We start from the raw sequence: 23785 nt of genomic DNA on the forward strand, positions 1-23785 counted from the left end.
AAAAACAAAGCACAAATTTAATTCATTCTACTTGTTTATTTTCATTAGCAATTAGGCATCATTGATTGTGTTTACTTTGCTTTTACTCAAAACCAGACTTGGTGGTTGCTATGGAACACCACAGGTTAGATTTAAAGATATTCACCAAAATCCGGTGCATTTTATTATCATATAATTCTGGCCATTTTGTTTTACCTTACTGCCCTTTTGCCTTATGTCAGGCGGTTATGGTGGTCCAAACCATCCACGTACTTGGAACTGTTCAGAGCATAAAGCCAAGGAGGCTGGAGGGCTGTCAGGCATATGGCTTGCTTTCACACCAACAATTGATGTGATGGCACATTTTATGTGATGGTTATCATGGCTGTGTGTGCTGTTTGATATTCTGACACATTCTACAGTTAGCTCTATGATACATATTTCCTGGCACACCATCAAGACAAAGTTGTAGCATATGGACTCCATTCAAGTCCAGACACTCAGATTACAAATGATAGACAGGGTGTAAGAAAGAATGTTCCCTGCCTGTTGGAAGTCTGAGGTGAGAGATAGCTCGTGCAGGTCCACGTAGCCATTCACACCAGAATATTCATGAACTCTTTTTTCTTTTTTAATTTATTTATTATGTACACAGCATTCTGTCTGCCTTCATGTATGCCTGTAAGCCAGAAGAGGGCACCAAATCCCTTTACAGATGGTTGTGAGCCACCCTGTGGTTGCTGGGAATTGAACTCAGGACCTCTGGATGAGCAGCAAGTGCTCTTACCTCTGAGCCATCTCTCTGCCCCCCATGGACTCTATTTTTGTTTTGTTTTGTTTTTTGTTTTTTGTTTTTTGTTTTTTTTTTTTTTTTTTTTTTTGTTGTTTTTTGTTTTTTCGAGACAGGGTTTCTCTGTGTAGTCCTGGCTGTCCTGGACTCACTCTGTAGACCAGGCTGGCCTTGAACTCAGAAATCCACCTGCCTCTGCCTCCCAAGTGCTGGGATTAAAGGCGTGCATCACCACCACCTGGCCCCCCATGGACTCTAAATAGAAGCACCCAGGACAGCCTTCGAATTGAATTTTAGCTTTGTTTTGTACTATAAACTTTGAGAAAGATAAGTAACTAGTGGTGGGAAGCTTTGGGTTGTTTTATTAAAGGCATGGCCAAAAGGGAAATGTTCTAGCAGTGGCTGTCCTGAGCTACATCAAGGAGCTTTCATAAGGCCCAGAGAAATCAGCCATGCTGCCAGCTGCTGGTCATGCATGAGTAGGTCAGTCCTGGCTCTGCACAGTTTGTTTCCCTGCTTACTTATTATATATCTTCTGGTGACAGGGTCTCAGTATGTATCTCTGGCTGGCCTGAAAATCACTGCACAGACCAACTAGGTCCCAAACTCACAGAGATCACCTGCCTCTGCCTCCACAGTCCTAGGATTAAAGGTGTGCACTACCACACCCAGCCTTTGCAGAGGCTTCATTCCTAGTCTATTTTTTTTTTTTTTTTTTTTTTTTTTTCCGAGACAGGGTTTCTCTGCCCTGGCTGTCCTGGAACTCACTCTGTAGACCAGGCTGGCCTCGAACTCAGAAATCTGCCTGCCTCTGCCTCCCAAGTGCTGGGATTAAAGGCGTGTGCAACCACTGCCCGGCTTTAAATCGTAGTCTGATTCTATCAAAGTCTGAATTAGAGGCTTTTTGTCTCTTGTTAGTCAGCGTGTATCTGGGAGTTACAGATACATTTTATTGTATAATTAGTAAAAGAAAGCATAATGAACCACCGGGATACCCATGGGATGCTTCAAATTCAATTTGTGGATAAAGTCAGCTCTGTTCTGTTCTCTTTTGCTTACGGGAAAGTGGCGTTAACTCCACTAATTAAATGGGAAGAACTTCATTAACAGTAGCCAACGCTAGAGTACATTGCATGCAATATTACCTCAATTGATAATTACTGGGACTCCTTATGTTCTGGCTGAATCCTGCTGTTTCCCGAATGCCTGAGAGTGCAAGTTCTCTTTCCACCTGTTACCCTCAGTTAGTTTACCCAGGTTTACTTGGGAATGTTCTATGAAGCCAGTATCCTGAACTTGACTTCTTTTGCAGGAAATCTACAAAGATGCAAATACTCAAGTTCACACGTTAAGAAAAATGGTCAAAGAAAAGGAAGAAGCCATTCAAAGACAGTCTACCCTGGAAAAAAAGATTCACGAACTGGAGAAACAAGGGACCATTAAAATTCAGAAGAAGGGAGATGGAGACATTGCCATACTGCCAGTCATGGCCTCTGGTACATTGTCTACTGGGTCAGAACTAGCAGTGGGTAACTACGCGGGACCAGTTCCAGGGGCTACCTCCTCAGGACCCTTAGTCCCTCCTCCCCCACCACTACCTCCGTCATCAGACACACCTGAAGCAGGTAAGATGCTGAGGTGGGAGGGTAGAGATTTCTTAAGCACTTTTCCTTATTTTAAGGAAAATTACATTTTGCAGAGCTGGAGAAACAGTTTAGTGGTTAAGAGCATGTACTGCTCTTTGAGACACCCGAGGTTGTCTCCAGCACCCACATAGCTTGGCTCACAGTGACCTATAATGCCAACTCCAGAGGATCTGTCCTCGCCTCCGGCACACAAAGGCACTGTTCTCATGTGCACATCCTCGCACACAGGAGACACCATAGGACAGATTACAACAAAAGTCAATCTTCACTTCACATAGGTTATACTATGTTCCAGTTTCTCTGTAAGGAAATGCTACCGTTGTGTTTTATTTCCTCATGCTTTTTTGTTTAATTTAAAAGTTGTATTTGCTTGTTATTGTTCTGTTTGAGTAATGCATATGTGTAAGTGTATATACCACAGTATTCTTGTAGAGATCGGAGGCCTTGGTAGAGTCAGTTCTGGTTCCACTTTTATGTGGGTTCCCAGGATCTAACTAGAGTTACCTGATGAGCAGTTTTCTCAGGCTTTATATGCATGTGACATTTTGTTCTTTCTTCTCTAGCGCAAAATGGACTGGCATCACCACCTATGTCCCCGCCTCCTCCGCCACCCCCTCCTCCCCCTCCCCCGCCCCCTCCACCCCCTCCTCTCCCAGGTCCTACAGCTGAGACTGTGCCAGCTCCTCCTCTGCCACCGCCCCCACCTCCCTCTGCACCCCCACTTCCTGGGACTTCTTCACCTACAGTAGTTTTCAACTCAGGATTAGCAGGTGAGAACACAGAATGGAAATGGAGGTACTTGTGTGTGAAACCCTGAATTCTCTCTCTCTGCGTGGAGAGCTAAAGCTGCTCTTTCAGCAGTTGAATCTCTCTCATCTGTACATGTCTTTCAGAAGGACTTTCCTGCTAATGTAGCCAGTGAAGGGGAAATTGTCACACGTGAGAGGCACTGTCCTCTGAGTAGCATTTGTCAAACACACTCTTCCTAGCAGTTCTGACCTTGTCATCTAGCATTTCCACTGTCTTTACCCCCAGTGGCCAAAGCTCTGAACTAGGTGCTAATCTTGAAAGTTATTCTTTAAGTTACTGGGAGTGTGCAGGACAGTGATGGCGCACACCTTTAATCCCAGCATTTGGGAGGCAGAGGCAGGCGGATTTCTGAGTTTGAGGCCAGCCTGGTCTACAGAGTGAGTTCCAGGACAGCCAGGGCTACACAGAGAAACTCTGTCTCGAAAAACAAAACAAAACAAAACAAAACAAAACAAAAAACCATTCTGGGGAGTGTTCTATGTGAAGAACATGTCGTTGACTAACTGCCTGATGCGGGGTCGCAGGCGTGTCTTCTGAGCATCTGTAGGTGTCAGGATTTGCCGGAGTAGTTTTAGGCTTCAAGGGGAACAACAGCAGTACTTTTTTATGATTTGAAAAGCTTCCGAATTCTTGTCCTCTTGCTCACCAGGAGGTAAGGGTGTGCCCTACCTTGCTGGAAGTGAAAGGGGACAGGGGAGGGAGAGGAAATAAGTTACTACTTTTGAGTCTTGCAAATGAAATTTTACTATTTAATACTGAGCCATTTCAGAGTGTCGCCGAGAGTTTGGAGGTGTTCTGAGGTCCTGCCCCTGTGACAGTGGGTAGCACTGTGCTGAGTTTACCACCGGTGCTCTGGGGATCTCTGCTCTGAGCTAGCTGGCCTGTGATACTGAGTAACTGCTTTGCCGGTGGATTCCTTTGATACTGGGTAGCTTTCACTGTAATAGTGGGTAACCCTGCTTGGAGGTAGCAACCCCTGCCATACTGAGTAATTCCCCTCTGAGGTGGCTGTTACCAGGTGACACCAGGTAGCTCAGCTATTGAGAGGCTTTCCCAGTGATACTGTATGACAGTCTTGTTTACTTTTGGTTATTGCTGTGATAAACATCCTAAGTAAGGCAACCTGGGAAGGGAGGGGTTTATTTTAGCTTACAGTTTATCATGGAGAGAAATTAGGGCAGGATCTCAAGGCAGGAAGCTGGAGGTAGGAACTGATGCAGAGGCCATGGCAAGATGCTGCTTACTGGCCTGCTTCCCATCATCTGCTCAGCCTGTTTTCTTATACAAGGACCTAGGGGTGGCTAGCTCAGAGCCTCTTATAGCAATAAATTGCCTCACATCTTGCTTACAGGGGAATCTAATGGAGGCATTTTCCCCACTGATATTTTACCTTAACCTGTGTCTAGTTGACAATACCAAACAAACAAACTAGAAAAAGGAACCAGTTCACTAGCACTGTTCTGAAGTTGCCACTCTGTACTGCTGGGTAGCTTTGCTCTGAGGTGATTGTCCCTGTGATGCTCAGTAGCTCTGCTCTGAGATGGCCTTCTGTCCCTGTGACACTAGGTAGCACTGTTCTTGAACTCTCTCAGTTACTGTGAGCTGCTGTCTTTGAGAGAGTAGTTCCCAACTTGTGGGTCACGACCTCTTTGGGGGCCAAACAACCCTTTCACAGGGGCCACCTATCAGATACCTTGCGTCTTAGATATTTACATTATGATTCATAACTAGAAAAGGTATAGTTATGAAGTAGCAATGAATGAATTTTATGGTTGGGGGGGTCACTACAACGTGAGGTACACTGTATTAAAGGGTCACAGCATTAGGAAGGTTGAGAACCCCTGCTGTAGTTCCAAGGCTGTGGTGGTCTCTGTAGTATCCAAGCCTAAAGGATAGTCTTTACTATAAAGATTTCTTCTTCCCAGTCCCTCCAAGGGTTTCCTCAGCAGCTTTATCTGCTCCCCCATCCTCCTCAGGGATAATTTCTCCAAGTGACTACAACCCTTTTAGCCATCCAAAAGTTTCTTAAAGCAGATTTGCCCACCTCAGATTCTACTGTAGCAGCGACATCTGTAAAGTTATCAAGGATACAAAGATGCCTTTTCGGTTTCATCATAAATGTGAGGCTTATTTTTACCCTTCAAGACCTTCCATGTTTACCACTTTCTTTTAGAACTTTTATTGCTTCCGAAGAAGAAAGGTGGAGGAGAGTCGCCATGGAACTTTTGGATTCTGAATGTAAATGACAAGCGTCATATCATCTCTGGGTATCTGTTCTGTTACCAGGCTGTTCCTGGTGACTGAATGCGGATGCCACCAGTGTCTTGCTCACCTGGGTCACTGTCTAAGCTTTCCCTGTAGCTCCGGATGAGCGTTCTCTGTGAGATTTGTCTACCTGGAGCTGCTTCTTTCTCCATTGCAAAAGCTAACCTGTGGTTCAGCATCCGCTTGCATTCACACAAGCTAAAGCAGAAATAAGTCACTGGCAGGGAAATGGGCTGCAGGCTGAGGCTGCAAGTCTGAAGTACCTTTCTTCTGGACAGCCATGTACTTTTTTCTGTTTTGTTTTGTTTGCATTAAGCCTTTGCAGCTACTTCATTTTTAACTTTGTTGACTCTGGGGTGTTTTAAATTTATGCTGCAGAGTTCCGTGCTCAGCTGATAACTGCTGCATTCAGGAGCATCCCAGGTAGATGTCTCCATTGTTCTTCTGCACAGTAAAGTACCATAGGTGGGATCGAAGAAGCCTTCTTTATCTCACCGAATCTCTGCCAACAGTTACAAGATATGTCTTGTTTTATAAGATTCCGAAATCCTAAGTGTTTCATAATTTGGGATTAGGCGTTTTCTGCAAGGCCTCCAATCTTCCTGTTATTCACCTTATCTGACTTCCAGTTCAGAGTAACTAAAACTGATGTTGTGAAATATTTTCCCTGTATATTCAATGATTTTGTCTCTGGAATCCAGAGGCCTGAGAGAATCAGGATATCTCAGTAGAAGTAAGAGGCAGAGCTGAGCTGATATGCCCATTATTTCTGGAAAATGGCTTAGGATGTAGGACCACAGTGGCAGGATATCTATCTCTCTGTACAGTGGGCAAGAGTGGACACCTCAGGGAGTCAGGAGGAAGGCCCATAGTGTATCTCTAGTTGAAAAAATTCTTTGTATTTCATAAAGAACGTGTCACTAATGTGATATAGTCACTCATATCTTCAATGTAATGTATGTAAGACATCTTCAAGTCAAACGGAACAATCTGATTCCTTTCCTGAGGTAGGAAACCTATGGATCAAGGCATTTTCTGCTTCATTTTGAAAATTTGTTGACTTGGGGGTATTTTAGATTTATGGTGCCGAGTTCTGTGATCAGCTGCTTACTGCTGCCCTCAGAATCCTCCTGTGCAGTTGGTGGCCTTTTGCTTTGCTTTGAGAAGGAAGACATGCTTGAATCCTTTCAGTGTTAGACTCTGGCTGAGTCTAACAGACTTGTTTACAGCCTGTGGAACAGCTAGTACAGTCCACTATGGCTGCTTGGGACCCTTACAATGAAATATTTTGTTTTGTTTTCTCTTTCTCCCAGAGAGGGAGGGAAATACAGAAACAAACAAAACCACAAAGTGTGTCTTGAAAGGCAGGAGAATGGATTTTTGTCTCTGCGATGCTGCAATGTGTCTATGAAGCATGGAATCTTCCGCCAAGAGTGTTGTGAACTGCTGGGCCACTTGACTCTAACTGTATCTAATCTATATCTATATATTTTGTATTTTCTGTTCTTTCTGCTTCCACAAAAGATGGGCCAATCAAGCTTTTCTGTAGGTTGCTCCTCACCAAGCGTGTTGAGTATTTCCTGTGTGTTCTGTTGCTCACCCTGTGCCTTGACATCTCTCCACGCCATCCTACTTTGAGCCATTGCATTTGACATTGTGTCTTCAGCTAGTCTGGGTGTTGGGTGACTGTGACTCCAGGTTTGCCCATGTGTTTCAACTGAATCTGTACATTCTCCTGCAGGCATGGCCTGGATCCACAGGCCATGTTCCAGTCCTTCCCTTTGATAGAGGAATGTTCCTTTAGTTTTTATAGTCAGTTCTAAGCTTTCCACTCTGAAAAGACTGCATTCTAAGGCAATGTGGAGAATGAGGGAGAACGGTTGGCTGTACCTTACCACGACCCTCCCACTGCCTGTGGCTCTGTTGTGTGGAGCCACGCTCATTTAAAGGTACTTTCTTTAGTTTGAGTCCTGGGGTCACAGTTTATGTCCTCAACACCTATAGGCCCTGCTGTGTGCTATACTTTTTGCCTAGCTGAAGTCAGGAAACTTCTCCTTACTTGACTTGAAAAGCTACTTCTCCCACCATCTCCCTTACCGCAACCCCCCACCGTTTGGATGAAGAATCAATTAGAGAAAGAAAGCCTTTGCCTGTAGAGGGTCATTGGTTCCCTGGGTAGTGTAGACCAAACAGAAGTGTGACCAGGAATCTACCACTGTTGATATTGGGAATGAGGGTGCCACGTGTGATGATAGAAAAGCCTGTTTTGGCAAAAGCTGTGTCTCTGTGTTGCTGCATGCTTCTGTGTGGATTTGTCTGATGGCATTCCTTCTCTCTCTGTGGCCTTTGTAACCCTGGAGGAACGAGAGGCACTGTCTGTATTCCTTTCCAGTAAACATCCATGGAGGCAGGGAGCTTGCCAGTAAAAGCTCAGGTGCTGGTCATCTCTGTTGACTTCTATTCCAAAGCATTAGCTCTCTCTCCCCTTACTGGCTAATAAGGAATAGTGAGGCTCACAGGAGACAGGTGGGGGCCCTGGACAGGTTTATATAGGGTTATATGTAGCTAAGTGGTTTGTAAAGCCTTGTTTATGATGTATAATTATACACAGAATGGCAAACTGTTATCTTTTAGGTCTGTTTTCTCAAAATGAGAGGTGCTAATTTCCTTTAGCCCATAAATATTAGATCCCAGCCTCTCTGTTTCAGCACATTTAACAAGTTCACTAATGATGTCTAGATAAAGATAGCTGATTCCTTTAAAAAGGAGGGGGGGGGGAGGGATGGTGGCACTCCTGAGGGGTACTATGATTTCTGCATAGACCCTCTGTTGTCTTCACTGTTCTCTCATGTAGGCCACTGATGCCCCTAGTCTATTTGAAATGACTCAGTAGCCAGTGTAGACTCTTTATTACAGTCACCCACAGGAGTGCATATTTCTGACTGAAGAGCATCATTCTCGATGTGATACTCCTGGCAGGTTAGACAGTCCTTCCTCCCTGTGCCCTCAGACCATTCTTTAAAGCTTATTTGTAAACATATGTCCTAGGAACAAGAGTTGAAGACATCAGTATTTTCCCTCTTCTATCTAGTCACATTGTCTCATAATGTAACTGAGAAAGCAGTAGTCTAATGGCCTCAGTAAAACCAAATAAACTCAGTCCCCAACCCCTAGGCTGCTTTTATGATACTCCAGTGTCAGACACCCAAATGGGGACCTTGAATGGCTCTGGTCACATCCAGGGGCCTATTTAGCACTGCCTGGGTACCTCTTGCCATCTTCCTCCAGTGTTAAAATGTCATCTGCAAGGACTGTTGTCTTAATGTTCCCAAAGGTTACAAGGTTTTAGACAGGACTTAATTTCCTTATCTCTGACACCTTCAGCTGTGAAAATTAAGAAGCCAATCAAGACGAAGTTCCGAATGCCAGTGTTTAACTGGGTTGCCCTGAAGCCCAACCAGATCAACGGCACAGTCTTCAATGAGATCGATGATGAGCGGATCTTAGAGGTACCGATCTCCTTGCTTGTAGACTGGAGGTGCATGCTGTGCGGCAGAGCAAAGGAGGCTGGCCTATTTACCAGCAAGCATCAGTGACAAAGATGTAATGTTTCTGTACTCCAGTGTGAAGAACTGGACTTTCACTATCAAAAAATTAAACTGGCCATGATTTTTTTTATAAGAGGGGTTTAAAACTGTGTCTAATAAGTTAATATCATAGTTTTGAATATCTTCAGTGTTTGCCACCAAATACATGTCTGACACAACCATGCCCTTTAATTTATAAGAACATAGACAGACTTTTGAACTGTGCTGGTTAAGGAATCGGTAACAATTACTGACTGTCTGGTTTCATGGATTTTAACCTGTGGTAGATATCTGTGTAAAGCAATTATTAAAAGCATTTAAATTGAATTGTTAGAATCAGTAGTTCTCTGGACATTCACTTCTGACTAGGAGATAGGGAACTCTATAGAAATAGGAAAAGTGCAGCAAGCCGTGCAGGAGTGAGCACCCAGCATCATGGGAGGCCGTTGCTTTAGATAGCACCTAAATGACAAGGCTTTTGCTAACAGACACTGACATAATTTTAACGTATGATCCGATTTGACAATGCCATCCTTCTCCACTCTAGGATTTAAATGTGGATGAATTCGAGGAAATATTCAAAACAAAAGCCCAGGGTCCTGCCATTGATCTTTCTTCAAGCAAGCAGAAAATATCACAGAAGGGATCAAATAAAGTGACATTATTAGAAGCAAATCGAGCCAAAAATCTTGCCATAACTTTAAGGAAAGCTGGAAAGTCTGCTGATGAGATATGTAAAGCTATCCACGTGTAAGTTTCCAGCATCCTGGGAAAGTCAATCTGAGCAAGATCAGCTTAATGAAGAAAATAGGTTACAAGTCAGCAGAGAACAGTAGTGGGGCAAAATCTAAGCACAAAGATGGAGGACTGCTTGGTACCCCCACTTTACAGCTCTCCTTCCTCCTCCTGTGCTATTGCTTTGGAACTAAGATGTTAACACCAAAGCACTGAACCAGAAGGTACCCAGGGCAGCATCATACCCGCCTGTCATTTGTCAGCTCAGAACGAGAAGGTCTGGATTGGGACAGTGTTACTGTCTTGTTCTGGTCATGTAGAGGCCTCCAACAGGGCCCACGTAAAATTGCTGAGTGGGGCAGATCATGAGGAAAGGGAGAGACGGCAGCCCTCTCTGGAGGATCTGGAGAGTATCTAGACTTGCAGGATCCACATTTGATGGTATCTGTGGAATGACGGAGTTCAATGCCAGTTGCAACTATGATACAGATGCAGCTCTTAGTCCATGACAACAGGAATGTGAATTCTTTGATCTTAGTACTTTCTGGTCATTTTAAACAAGGCTTCCCCCCCACCCCCCAACTTATTTATAAATTGCATAAGAGGCAATGGTTTTGTTTACCTGTTAGAAAAATTTCCCCAATCTTTTTATAGCCAAAGTGATGCTATTGATGTTTTTGGAAATAATTTTTCATAATTTGATAATTTATAGTTTTTGACTGCTGATCTTACATAACTATAAGAGTTCATTTGCTCTAATTTTGTGTCTTTAGCCAAAGACATAATCTAATATAGCTTTCTGCAATCTTTTCTGATTTTTCAGTATTGAAATGTGCTATGCAGTCTTGTTTTTAACCTTATATACCTTGTTTGCCATACTAATAAATGGGTAATTTCTCTCTCTCTCTCTCTCTCTCTCTCTCTCTCTCTCTCTCTCTCTCTCTCTCTCCCTCTCCCTCTCCCTCTCCCTCTCCCTCCCTCCCTCTCTTCCTTCCTTTCCTTCTTTTTTCTGAAGAAAGATTGTCTGGAGAATATAAAAATTAAGCAAATACTTGTTCAAATTGAGCAAACATCTACTTATAGGTGATATTCCTTCAAGGAATGTATATACCTATGTCAAAATTATCCATATAGAACAGGAATTTGACGAGTTGTTTCTAGAGAAAGCAAAATAATGACAAAAAAACATTTTCCAGAATTCATCAGATTTTCTGTAACTGTGCGGTGGTGATCGCTTTGATTGAATTATCTCACAACCTCTTAGACACACAGAGCAGCCTGTGTTCCAGCATTAAAATTCTGTGTGCTGTTCTCTACTCCTGATTCCTAAAGGCCATAGCACCTGGGAGTCCTCAGATAAAAGCACCAGAAACTTGAGCTTCAACAGGACAGCTGTCAGAATTCACAGCCTGTTGACTTAGCGGAAGACGAGCTGGGTTGGATGGGGTAGATCGATGACATGGCTGCGCTGCTTTCAGGTTCGACTTGAAGACACTACCGGTTGACTTTGTTGAATGTTTGATGAGGTTCTTGCCAACTGAGAATGAGGTCAAAGTGCTCCGGCTCTACGAGCGAGAGAGGAAGCCCTTGGAGAACCTGTCAGATGAGGACCGCTTCATGATGCAGTTCAGTAAGATTGAGCGGCTCATGCAGAAGATGACCATCATGGCCTTCATTGGGAACTTCACAGAGAGCATTCAGATGCTGACTCCGGTGAGTTGACCAGCTCTGGCAGGGGAGGGGGACCAAAAGATACCGCTGTTTACTCTTCCACATCTCTCAACAACACTCAATGTAATATGGCTTCTAAAGAGTCTCTCCAGAACTTTCTAGATTACATTTGGAATTAAGCTTTGGTTTTCACATTGTAGATCTAACCTAGGATCTATAATCTAGGAATATAGCTGTTCTCTCAAAAGAATGCTGTTTTCTGTATTTGTAAGTATTCTCTGTGTTTCAGATAGCAACAGTACAGAGGACACTAAAAACCGGCTCTCATTCCAAGACTAGAACTGTGACTCTCATTTCTAAAAATAGCTCTGCATCTTAAGTGAGCAGCGGGCTTGAGGGATGCCCGGAGCACTGACATTCCTAGAAGCTGTTTCTTCTTTGGCCCTATGCTGAAGTAGATTGTGCTGATGTACAAATAAAGAATAGTCAGTTATCTTATTCCCCCCCCCCCCCCCGGTAGTCTGGTAGAGACTCAGGAATGTCAAGAACATCAGTTTGTCCCTGGCTCTGTTTCTTAAAAAATCTTAGTTACTGCTTACAGTAGCATGTTTGTTCAAAACATGTTCTGAGAACTTCTGGAGAGTTACATGGCAGCCTGTCCATTGCCTCCCACCCTTTGTATGCTTGGACATGTTTACTGATTGAAAAGTAAAAATTGTGTATGATTGGAGGTGGTGCACACCTCTATTATGCCAAGAGAGGCTGGTAACTCCTACCTTGAAATCTTACTGGCTATGGGTTGGCTACAGATGAACAATTTCCCATGTTACTTGTCACTGTGAATAGTTTTTGAGAAGAACATATGTGATGTATGGTTACCTAAGACATAGTTAGCTTTTAGTTTCCAGCTGTTTTGCCAGTTTTTTTTTTTAACCTGTCTTTCCTTCTTCTACTTGGAATCCAGCAACTTCATGCAATTATAGCAGCATCTGTCTCTATCAAGTCATCTCAAAAGCTCAAGAAAATTCTGGAGGCAAGTGCAGCTTTCTTGTTATGTTCATGGAGATCTGACTTCCAGGGGCCTTCCCGCACCCAGGGGCTGTTCTGACCAACTCTTCTTTTCTCTCTCGATTTTTCCAGATCATCTTGGCCCTTGGAAACTACATGAATAGCAGCAAACGAGGAGCAGTCTATGGATTTAAACTTCAGAGTTTAGATCTGGTGTGTGAACTGAAAAAAAATATGGGATCCCTGAAGGACCTAAAGATCTAGAGATTCAGTTGTGGAGAGAGGGCTTCTATTCTTGGTATAAATTTCCTGAAACACCATTTGACAGGAAGGACCCTTTTACCCAGTATTCCATTTCTAAGGGTCTTTTCTCAAGAAGCTGAATTATAAATACTGCATTTTATAGCATTAATCTCAAGTTCCAGTGTGATGGGAAATGACTAGGGTGTCCTCTGCAAAGATACCCTTCATTCATCCTGTTCAGGCTGTGCAGGCCTAGTGTGGCTTCCAAGTCAGGGAAGGCATAGTTAATTGATAGTCTCATCACACACACACACACACACACACACACACACACACACACACACACACACCATAATCTGATCAATAGTATCTAGCTAGGATTTGTCCCAACATCTTCAAGGATACTAAAAATCTCAGAGGCTAAGTCCCTTCTATAAAGTAGTGTAATGTGTGGATTTAGCCTAAACATGACCCCTAACTTGTAAATCATGACAGGGTCACATATAATACCTAGTACTTATGTCATGGTTTGCAAGTAATTGTTTCATGGTATTCTGTATCAAATAGTCACAAGAAAATGTCAGCGCTGAGACCAGCTTGTGTCTTAATATTTTCTGGGTCAGGCTTGTAAAGTTCACAGATTCAGAATACCTGAACATACAGAGAGAGGCAGCTATCAGAATCATCAGAGCTGGAGAACAAGGGAGAACATGCAGCCTCAGAGCCACGGAGCACACCTGCTGGCTCTGCCTTCCGTCTCTGTGTTCTTTGTGTCGAACAGCACCAACATCGGGAGTCTCTTCACGTTTGAGCTAGGGAGGTAGGTGGGTAGCAGATGCAGGAATAGGGAGAATTCTTACAAGAAAGATGAAGATCTGAAGCATTCCTAGCTCAGTCTAGCCTGGCATTTAGCACATACTGTTTAAGCACCAGTGGGCTGGTTTTCTACAGAGCACATTGAATCTTGAATCTCCTCTGGGAATCTTTTGTTCCAGCCCTCTGTTATTTACTCTCCATACTCACACCTGGCTCTCGTACCTAACCCATCTACCTTTTTGTTTCCAGCTCTTAGATACGAAGTCGACAGACCGAAAGCAAACGCTGTTGCACTATATATCAAATGTGGTAAAAGAAAAATATCAACAAGTTACTCTGTTTTATAATGAGCTTCATTATGTGGAAAAAGCTGCAGCAGGTACTTAATTTCAGCTGTTTGTTGGTGTTACCTTGGAGTATTTAACATCATAGTTCAGAGGGAGTCATTCTGTGCTGTAACACTCCTTAGAACCCACTGTAGAAGGCACGATCAGAGAGTCAGTTCTCCTGGGCTGGAATGTGTTATAATGGTACCCTCTTCCCCTGAGTAGTTAAATGTAGGCTTGTAGTAACTTCTGTCAGTGTCTTCTCTCTAAAGATCCAGGTCTTTGAGATGTACTTCTTCCATTGCTCATCCATCACCCTGTTTGTTCTCTCCCTAATGGATAAGATATGACGCTGAAAACAGCCACTCCTGAATAAAGTACCTTTGATTGATTTCATGGCATCCCGCTTGTTCAGATGTGGCACTTACAGGCTTTGTATCTAAACTACCAGTATTTATTGGTTGCTGCTTTGCTTTGACAGTTAACGTTTTCTCATTTAAATTATATGTGACAACTGGGTTGTACAGGATGCTAGCCATCCCGTATTATAGGTAAGATCGTTTGTGGAAGTTATCCTGTGTAAGACTCCGTCGGTAATGTCCTGTGGGAAGTAATAAAATCAGGGCTAGAATCCAAAATTTCTCAGCATTGTATGACAGTTGATATACTGTTTTTCTCACAAGAATATCTGGGTCAGCCAGGCGGTGGTGGCGCACGCCTTTAATCCCAGCACTTGGGAGGCAGAGGCAGGCGGATTTCTGAGTTCGAGGCCAGCCTGGTCTACAGAGTGAGTTCCAGGACAGTCAGAGATACACAGAGAAACCCTGTCTCGAAAAACAAAAAAAAAAAAAAAAAAAAAAAAAACCAAAAAACCCAACAACAACAAAAAAAGAGAATATCTGGGTCAAAATAAGAGCAGTATGCAACATTATCCCAGAGTTAGTAATAGGCTGTTATTTTCAAATTATAATTAGAAATTGAACCATCAATACCTAGTGTTCATTATTAACTATTACTAGATTCTTGAGGCAACCCCAGATTTACTGAGTCTGTATAGCAATTATGATTTTTTTTTTATCCAAGTGAAATGACCATGGCTTCAGCATTCTAAAAGTACTCTGCCCTACACTGCCATAGATTTATCAAATTTTCTTATACCGATATGTAGGCCCATTGCAATCTATACAATTCTTACCGGTATCGCGGCTTTTATATATCGACATAATTCACTCAGACCTAAGCAAACTGGATGATGATGTTAGATAAATAAACAAATGAATGAGTGAAAGTATAACATGGCTTGACCAGATAATGTAGAGGCCATTGCAGAGTCAGACCCACAGGTAGAAAGGATTTCGTGTCTACAAACAGGCTGGAAGAGACACATCGAGGGCTCACTTCCACAGCTAGCATAATGAATGGTTTTCCTTTGCCTAAATTAAAGTTCTTAAGTATAATTCCAATTAGGACTGAAGAGCAAGATTCTACCTTGTTAAGTAGTGACACAGGTGCTTTGGCGAGGAAATTTTCCTTCGAAAAAAGCTTGTGAGAAAAATACAGAGACTGATATGCTTACTGGGTGAACCGGTGCCCGGGCTAACTGACACATGCCTTTAATGTAGTCAGGTGGGACTGCTCCTTGGTTGATCAGCAGACAGCTTTGAGTGCTTTCTCTGCATTTCCCCTTATCACAAATATTATGGGGTCAAAACTGAGGGAAACACTGGGGATATAATAGTGCAGGTCTAGTAAGGGGAGAACACACCACACACTGATTTGTTAAGTTATCGGTATACAGGGCTGAGTGACAGGGAAATCAACATGGAACCAACTTCTCTAGGGAAAATGGCTCATAAAAGTTGAGGAGTGTGCCACTCTGGGTGGTGGCGTTATTGTAAGGCTTATGCCAAATTCTTTGAATCAAGAAGGGGTTTAAAAAAAAAAAAAAAAAAAAAAAAGTCGTCCAAGGTTGCCTTGAGTTTTAGTGTTCTATGCAATTACAGTTCAGCAGGTAAAATTCTGCCCTCTGCTGGACAGGAGTGCAAAAGCAGCCAGAGTAAGTAGGCTGGGGGGTGGGGGTGGGGGGGGACCAAAACGAAACAAAACAAAAAACCCCGTTGGGTCTATTTGAACGTAGGATGTGGGTAGAACCTTGGTCTTCAGTACAAGAAGTAGAGGCTGGGATTTTTTTCCCCGAGACCCTTGCTATCTCTGAACTGTGTGACTTAATGGCAGGACACGGAAATTCTTTATGTTGCTTTTCCTCCTTGGCAAAGTATGCTCATGACATAGCTGGATTGGTGCATATGAATAATTTATCGTATTTGACAGAGGCAGTTCATAAATTACTCACGTGAAAGGCTACCTGTGACTAAAGGTGGGACCAGGCATCAGCAGCTGGACTTCCTCTCAGTAGGAGTTTCCTGACATGTTGGCGTTCTCTCCCTCAGTCTCCCTTGAAAATGTTCTGCTGGATGTCAAGGAGCTGCAGAGGGGAATGGATTTAACCAAGAGAGAGTATACCATGCATGACCACAACACACTGCTGAAAGAGTTCATCCTTCACAATGAGGGCAAGCTGAAGAAACTGCAGGATGATGCTAAGATTGCTCAGGTAGCCCAGGAGAATGTGCCCTTCAGGCCACCTGAGGCACAGGCTCTGTGCTGGGAAAGTAATGGGCCAATTTCTCATGTCCCTAATGTGGAATTTTCCTCTTATTGTCCTTGAAAGTGCCTTTTCCAAGGGGGGCCTTTGTGCTTTTCTGTAGAAGTCTTCTTTGCCCCTTCCCCTTTTCCCTAAATTCTTCTAGCAGAGCAGAACTGGGCTCCCAAAGCAGTATCCTTAGAGTTTACGGTTTCTGTAGATCTTAGACTTCATCCTCCTCTGCCACTCCAGGGACCTCTGATACCCAAGTAAACTAGAACAGAGTGCACTGCACACCATCATAGAGCAGAAGGTAGAGTGCTGGGGAACTGGAGGCAGACAGTGATAGCTCCTGGTTTGGGGCCGTGGTGGAACACAGAAGAGACTGTCTCTTTCATGGGAGTAATGCGAGGAGTATGAATCACAGTTGGCATTTAGAGCCAGAGTTGCTTCCATGATCTTTTCTGATGTTGTGGTTTAAGGAGTTGTGTCATGGCCATAGGAAACTTGTAGAAGAAATAGCTCTGTGTGGTGTTTGTGTGTGTGTGTGTGTGTGTGTGTGTGTGTGTGTGTGTGTGTGTGTGAGAGAGAGAGAGAGAGAGAGAGCGAGAGTGAGAGCAGGCAGTCCTAGAGGCGAGGTGTTTTGCCCCACTATTGTACTTAGATAGTAGAGGTCCTGTGGCGGCACAGGGCAAGCTTCTTTGTTTAGTCATCCGGCTAAGTGCATCCAGTCCTAGTAACGGAATCAACAAGCTTTAAGAAAAACTTGCTTCTTTCCAGGATGCCTTTGATGATGTGGTGAAGTATTTCGGTGAAAATCCCAAGACAACTCCACCCTCAGTGTTCTTCCCTGTCTTTGTTCGATTTGTGAAAGCCTACAAGGTTAGTAGGAAGCTACCCTATAGCCTTCTTCTCTACTTTCCCAATAGGTGACCTCCCCAAGAAGTATTTGTGACCTAACTCCTCAGCAGAGGTCTTTTTGGCCTGGGGCAGAAGATCTGGGTGATGACTCTATGCCACTGCTAAGGCTGAGAGTTTTCAGGGCTCTCGGGCTATGATGGTTCATTTTCTCCATGAAGCCATGCCGTCAGTAAGAAACCCAATGCCATTGCCTCTCTGCTGTTGTCCTGTTATTGGTGACCTACACAAGCAAGGCGATGGGCATAAGGCGTGACTGAGCTGTGAGATTTCTTAAACTTAAAAGTTTGGTATTACGGAACGAAGGATGGCACTGTACAAGACAGCCACTTTCTCTTTTTCAATCTGGACCCATCCTGGGACATGACCCATGATGTTGAAAAATGCATGTGACTGGCAGAAAGATTGTCTCCAAAGATTGTCCCTTTTGGGAAATGATGACAAGGAAGACTTTTAGACACTTTTAGCATCTAGGAAGCGTTGTGGTCTTTTAGTACCAGTGGGGTTTGGTTTCAGAGATTTGGTGATATGATTCTGAGGCTATTCAGTTCCCTCACATAAAATGATGCTATGCCTACTTACATATAACTTGCACATCTTCCTGTATATTTTAAGTCTCTAGATTGCTTGTAACTCATACACCAATTGTATTGGTTTCTTTTCTATTGCTGTGATAAAAACACCATGACCAAGGCAGCTTACAAAAGTAAGAGTTTAATGAGTCTTACTGTTCCAGAGTTCGTGATGGTGGAGAATAGTCTTTCAAAACCTCAGAGTTCAGCGACACACTTCCTTCAACAAGGCCACATCTCCTAATCCTGTGTTGCTTTGAATAAGATTGGCCCCTATAGGCTCATAGATCTGCATGCTTGGTCATCAGTTGGTGAGCTGTCAGGAAAGGATTGGGAGGTGGATTCTTGTTGGAAGAGGTGTGCCACTGGGAATGGGCTCTGGGGTTTCAAAAGCCCAGATTAGGCTCAGTCTGTCTGTCTATCTGTTTTTGTCTCATCTCTGCCTGTGGATCAAGATATAAAGGTCTCAGATAGTCCTATAATGTTTGTCTGGCACCATCCTCTTCACCATGAAGAAATTGGACTAAACCTCCAAAACTGTAATCAAGCCTCCCAGTAAAATGCTTTCTTTTGTAAGAGTTGCCTTGGTTAAGGTGTCTCTTAACAGCAGTAGAACAGTGACTAAGCTATTTCCCAAACAGTCCTGCCAACTAGGGAATAAGTATTAAAAAAATACAAGCCTATGGGGTAAGAAATCTTTCAATTTACCCTGTTCATACTATGCAAATAGTTGTAATTTATAATTTAGGAATACTTTATAATTTAGGAAATCAGATATAAGTTATAATTTAGGAAATGAGAAAAATGTTGTCCCTGTTTAGTAAAGATGTATTTTTCTGAATATTTTTTATTTATATTTGATTATACTCATGGATGAGGAATGCACAGATATTGAGAGCAAATTCTATTATCTTGTGTTTTCTATGTTTAACATTGGTCATACTGGTAGAGGAAAGAATTTTAACAGCTTGTGAAACTTTTGAGGAAAAAAAAAACCATGGGAAGTATAAGGAGAAGCATTTTTGTAAACCACAGGTTAATGGCTTTGAAGGTTCACCTCTGGGCCTATTACTCAGATTAAATAGTAGTTACCTTGTTTCATCATGGCGTCCTGTCATAAGTTAAGAGCATAAGAAAAGCCTCCTTGCATGAGGATGCACAGGGATGGGATCCTGAGGAATCTGTTGCCCCTCAGCTGCTGTCAACTTATATTCTATAGTTCCCTGGGCCACTAGTCATGCTAACGAGCTGCAGAGCTGTCCCAGGAGACTGCTTTGAGGTACTATAATCACATTCCTTTACATGAAAAATTCCAAGCCTAAGGTCAGAAGAGAAATCATATGTAAAAACTGTGGAATAACCTGGGAAATGCTGAGATCAGACTGAGGCTTCGGTTGGGACGTGTGCCCGCAGTGATCTTTAGGATACTGTGGCCAAGCTTGTCTACAAGTGTGCTCCTGTGCCTTAACGGTTATCCTTGTGATCATGTAGCTTCTGTGGTATTGTTGCACGGTGATGTTACAAAATACTTAGCTTGTTCTACTTATGTTGAGCAATGTTCTGACCTGGCATTGATCCTGGTGCAGTATGGAGAATTAAGTGATATTGGGAAATTAATACGTTTTTCCCTCCAATGAGCCAAAAGGAAACACAGCAAAGCAGCAGACACATATACACATATATAAACTAGTCAACAAATAAGAATGTTTTAAAAGAAAGAAATAGGAGGCTAGAGAGATGGCTCAGTGGTTAAAAGCACAGGCTGCTCTTCCAGAGGTCTTGAGTTCAAATCTCAGCAACCACATGGTGTCTCACAACCATCTGTAATAGAATCCTATGCCCTCTTCTGGTGTGCATGAAGTCAGGGTAAATAAATAAATCATTGAAAAAAAGAGAGAGAAAAATAGACACCCAAATACAAACATCATTGACAGACTTGAACTTGTAACTTATTCTCAATCCCATAACCTTTCCATCAGTTTGTAGCGCAGGGATGACTTCAAAAGAGTACCCAAGAGCGCTAAGTCCATTTTCTTTCTTTCTTTTTTTTTTTTTTTTCTTTTTTTCTTTTTTTCCTCCCCACGAGACGAGACGCGGGCGGGAGCGAGCGGGATTCGAACGCGCGCAGAGAGAGAGGGCGCGGGTCTGTCCGCGCCCTCTGCGGGCGGACGCTTTACGGGCTGTGCCACCGCTGGTTTTCTAAGCCACGTTATCAGATCAGTCATTTTGACTCACTTGGAGAATTGCAGGGAGAAGTCGTTGTGGGATTATAGTTCCACAGAAATGAAGGTTTTCTTCAGCAAAAGCTTTCAGAAAAGCCATTATTAGGTAGGGAGATTCTGGAAGTAGTACAGACTTGCTTGAAAATAACTGAAAATAGTGGTCAGGGAGGTAAGGTTCCGAAGCTGTTTGTGCAGGTAAAGGCTCGTCAGGAAAGTTCTCGTTGAGGTGGAGCTTGGCTGCCAGTCTGAAGATGTGCCACATTCAGACAGTGAAACAGAGTTGGTATAGACTGTGGTTATGAAGGACCATCTCCCTTTTACTTCAGTTCCCAAACCACTGTGAATGTTCAAAGGCTTGAAGAAACTTTAACTATCATTATTTCCATTTATGTTATTTTCAATCTCCTTAAATTTTAAACTTGTATTTCCCAGCAAGCAGAAGAGGAAAATGAGCTGAGGAAAAAGCAGGAACAAGCTCTTATGGAAAAACTGTTAGAGCAAGAAGCCTTGATGGAGCAGCAGGATCCAAAGGTAGGAAGCTCTGCTTCTGAAATTGGCTCGACTGAAGCTCCAGTAGAGACTGGTGTGAGTTAACTTGTGCAAGATCCTGACTACTGCCTTCTGGGGACATGTGGGAAAAAAAATTCATTACTTTGACAACTTCTGGAATGAAAGGGAGTGCTTGTGAAGCCTCACTAAGTTTATAGAGATAAGAACTTAGGTGTCTATTCAGGGAATCCATATAAGATTATCTGATGACCAGGGCCTTGACCCAGGAAAGGCTCCATGGTATCCAAGGGTACTGACCTTTGTCAGTAGTCTTTGCTAGGAGGGTTGTAGGAAAGCATTTCCAGAAGGACAATGTGAAGGGGAAAGATTATGAAGACTCGCAGGGTTTTGTAACAAGGTTTGAGAAGTTTGTAGTTATTATCAGTTATCTCTGTGGCCATAGAGCCCATCAGGCTAAGGAGAGAGCTCTGTTAATAAAAACGTGCCTTGCATGCATGAGTACCTGTGTTTGATACACAGAACCCATATAAAAAGGCTGGATGCTGATAATCCTAAATTGTAAAGACAGATGGAGATTGCCAACCAGTCTCTATTACTTAGTGAGCTTGAGCCCCAGGTCAATGAAAGAGTCTTCTCACAACGCAAGGTAGTGTCTCTCTCTCTCTCTCTCTCTCTCTCTCTCTCTCTCTCTCACACACACACACACACACACACACACACACACACACATACGCCTGTTATATTGCTGCCCAGCCGGGTTTTGTGTGTTCATAGCTTAGAGTTTCTGTTGCCTTTCCAGAAGCTTCCTGAAGTTTTGGCATGTAAGCATTTTGTTGGGATGGTAGTGTCTAGAGTGTTGGCCATGGCTGTTCAGTGAAACTCAGACACACTTTGAGTTCTTTTTAAAGTCCAAAATGGGTCCCGATGTCATCAGTCTCTGCTTTTCTTCTCAGTCTCCTTCCCATAAATCAAAGAGGCAGCAGCAAGAGTTAATTGCGGAATTAAGAAGGCGACAAGTTAAAGATAACAGACATGTGTACGAGGGAAAAGATGGCGCCATTGAAGACATTATCACAGGTAAAGGGTATTTCGTCTTTGTGGTTGGTCTGCAGTGAACACACTGCCTCATTGAAGTGAGGTCAGAGAGATGTTGTGGTTACTTTTGGAAAGCAATTTAGTTAGATTAATGACATTTAGAATTATACAGCAAGATTGTAAACTAGGATTAGAAGTACCTTCTGATATTGTTTGCCGTCCAACACCCTGAACAATCTTGTCCCTTATGTATCGGTGGGGACCTTTAGGTATTCTTCCCTAAGTTCCCCATTGGTTTGATTTGTTATACTTCACTGTTTCCTCCTTGTGGCCACGCCTATATGCTTGCCTAATAGAAATAATAATGCAAGAGAATCCATTTTCCGCATTAACAGTTAATGTTGGTTTCTCTGGCATGCTCTTTAAAAACCTCAAAGTAACAAGGCCATCAGGAAGCTAATATTTCTGTTTGGATGAATGTCTGGTTCTGTCTCAGAACTGGTAACCAATATCAGCTGACCCTAGCTTGAGGTTTTTTCCCCCCCTACCTTAATATTTTTTGCTTGAACCAATTCTCCAGGGTTTGTTATTGCCTCTTGCTGATCAGAGTGATAACTTAGGCTGCTGGCCTATTTAGCAGTAAATGACTTTTGTTCAATGTCTTTTCCACATGAATGCTGTTTATCAGCTAAGATATTTAAGGCATTTTGCTCTTATGGTAAGGTTTAAAATATATTAAAGTGTAGACAGATGATATATGTGCAGGTGTTTACCCATTTTGACAGTAAGCGTCTAATAACGTCAGTCTTGTTAAATCTATGTTCTAGTGCCTCTACCCTCCTCCTCAGGATCTAATCCCCAGGTCCTCAGGCATTCATTATAACCTCATTTGGAAATAGTAAAGTATGCATCTTTTAAAGTTGAGGATGGATACTTATAAAACAAAGCCAAAATATAACCATATTACTCTTTATCACACTCAGAGCTAAACATTCCTTAATATTAAATGTGTAGTTATTCATATTTCCCAAATTCTAGTTTTCCAAAAATATAATTGATTCTTTGCATTTCTTGTAGCTTATTCAAAATAGTGAATAGGGATGTCAAGGTTCTAAAACCACAGACTTTTTTGATCATCCTAAACACAGGGAAGTAGATATGCAGATTAGATTTTTAAAGTCAACAAAGGATTCCTTGGCTGTTACTAAAGCAGGATAAATGAGTGACTAGTGAAAATGGCAATCCTTCTCATGGAGAGCACAGTGTCAGCATGCACTACTCAGTGGCCTGCAGAGTCCCCTTGTGGTTTATTTCTCTGATTTCTCTGCACAGGGATGTTCTACTCTGCATGTCCTATTAAGGTAAACACCTACGTGCCATGCCAAGATTAATTTGAGACTAGGGAAGCACCCAACTTCACACATTGAAAACTCAAAACACATAGGCAGGCCATAGTGGGACCTATCTGTACTCCTAGTACTGAGGATGTTGGAGGAAAGAAAATCAGGAGTTAAAGGTCATCCTTGACTAGAGTGTAATTCAGCTCCTGCCTTAAAAACCAAAGAATGAGAATGTCCTCCATACCCATGACATCTTATAAAATGAATCTGTATCTCAGAATAGTTTTTCCTCAGTACTTTTCACTTCCTGCTCCTCAACCCCGAAGTCGCAGACTTTCTTCTGACTTTAATGAACTGGAATACAAATTGCCCTCTTTCTTACCCTTCCTCTTACACTAACCATGTACTAATGCAATAGATGCTGGCTTTTTACTCGTTTGTTGTCTGGCTGTTATTCTCAATGCAGTGCTGAAGACTGTGCCCTTTACTGCTCGCACCGCCAAGCGTGGCTCTCGGTTTTTCTGCGAACCTGTTCTCACTGAAGAATACCATTACTAAACTATTGCTCTTTGTCACCTGATACTATTAAAAGGTCACTACAGGTTTTTTTTAAACCTCTATCTCTCCTCCCCTCCCCCTTATCTTTACCCTCCATGTCTTAGGACCAA

The 23785-nt window shown here is 42.8% G+C and overlaps 1 protein-coding gene across 10 annotated transcripts in view; it reads left to right on the forward strand.

Moving 5' to 3' along the window:
• Window positions 1–23785, forward strand: part of Fmnl2 (formin like 2) — a 269603-nt gene that overhangs the window by 240854 nt on the left and 4964 nt on the right. For 4 of the 10 annotated variants that reach the window (XM_076928746.1, XM_076928749.1, XM_076928745.1 and 1 more), the window contains 13 exons: window positions 2082–2394; window positions 2979–3185; window positions 7015–7035; window positions 8875–8999; window positions 9625–9827; window positions 11291–11525; window positions 12448–12516; window positions 12624–12704; window positions 13800–13929; window positions 16327–16490; window positions 17301–17402; window positions 20665–20763; window positions 21696–21819. In XM_076928746.1, coding sequence (XP_076784861.1) covers window positions 2082–2394; window positions 2979–3185; window positions 7015–7035; window positions 8875–8999; window positions 9625–9827; window positions 11291–11525; window positions 12448–12516; window positions 12624–12704; window positions 13800–13929; window positions 16327–16490; window positions 17301–17402; window positions 20665–20763; window positions 21696–21819 — 1873 coding nt within the window. Of the gene's footprint in view, window positions 1–2081; window positions 2395–2978; window positions 3186–7014; window positions 7036–8874; window positions 9000–9624; window positions 9828–11290; window positions 11526–12447; window positions 12517–12623; window positions 12705–13799; window positions 13930–16326; window positions 16491–17300; window positions 17403–20664; window positions 20764–21695; window positions 21820–23583; window positions 23710–23785 lie in introns of all 10 variants that reach the window. The other 6 variants (XM_034495729.2, XM_034495731.2, XM_034495728.2 and 3 more) reach the window with 3 other exon arrangements.

The sequence above is a fragment of the Arvicanthis niloticus genome, chromosome 2 (genome assembly GCF_011762505.2).
Source record: "Arvicanthis niloticus isolate mArvNil1 chromosome 2, mArvNil1.pat.X, whole genome shotgun sequence".
Taxonomy (NCBI): domain Eukaryota; kingdom Metazoa; phylum Chordata; class Mammalia; order Rodentia; family Muridae; genus Arvicanthis; species Arvicanthis niloticus.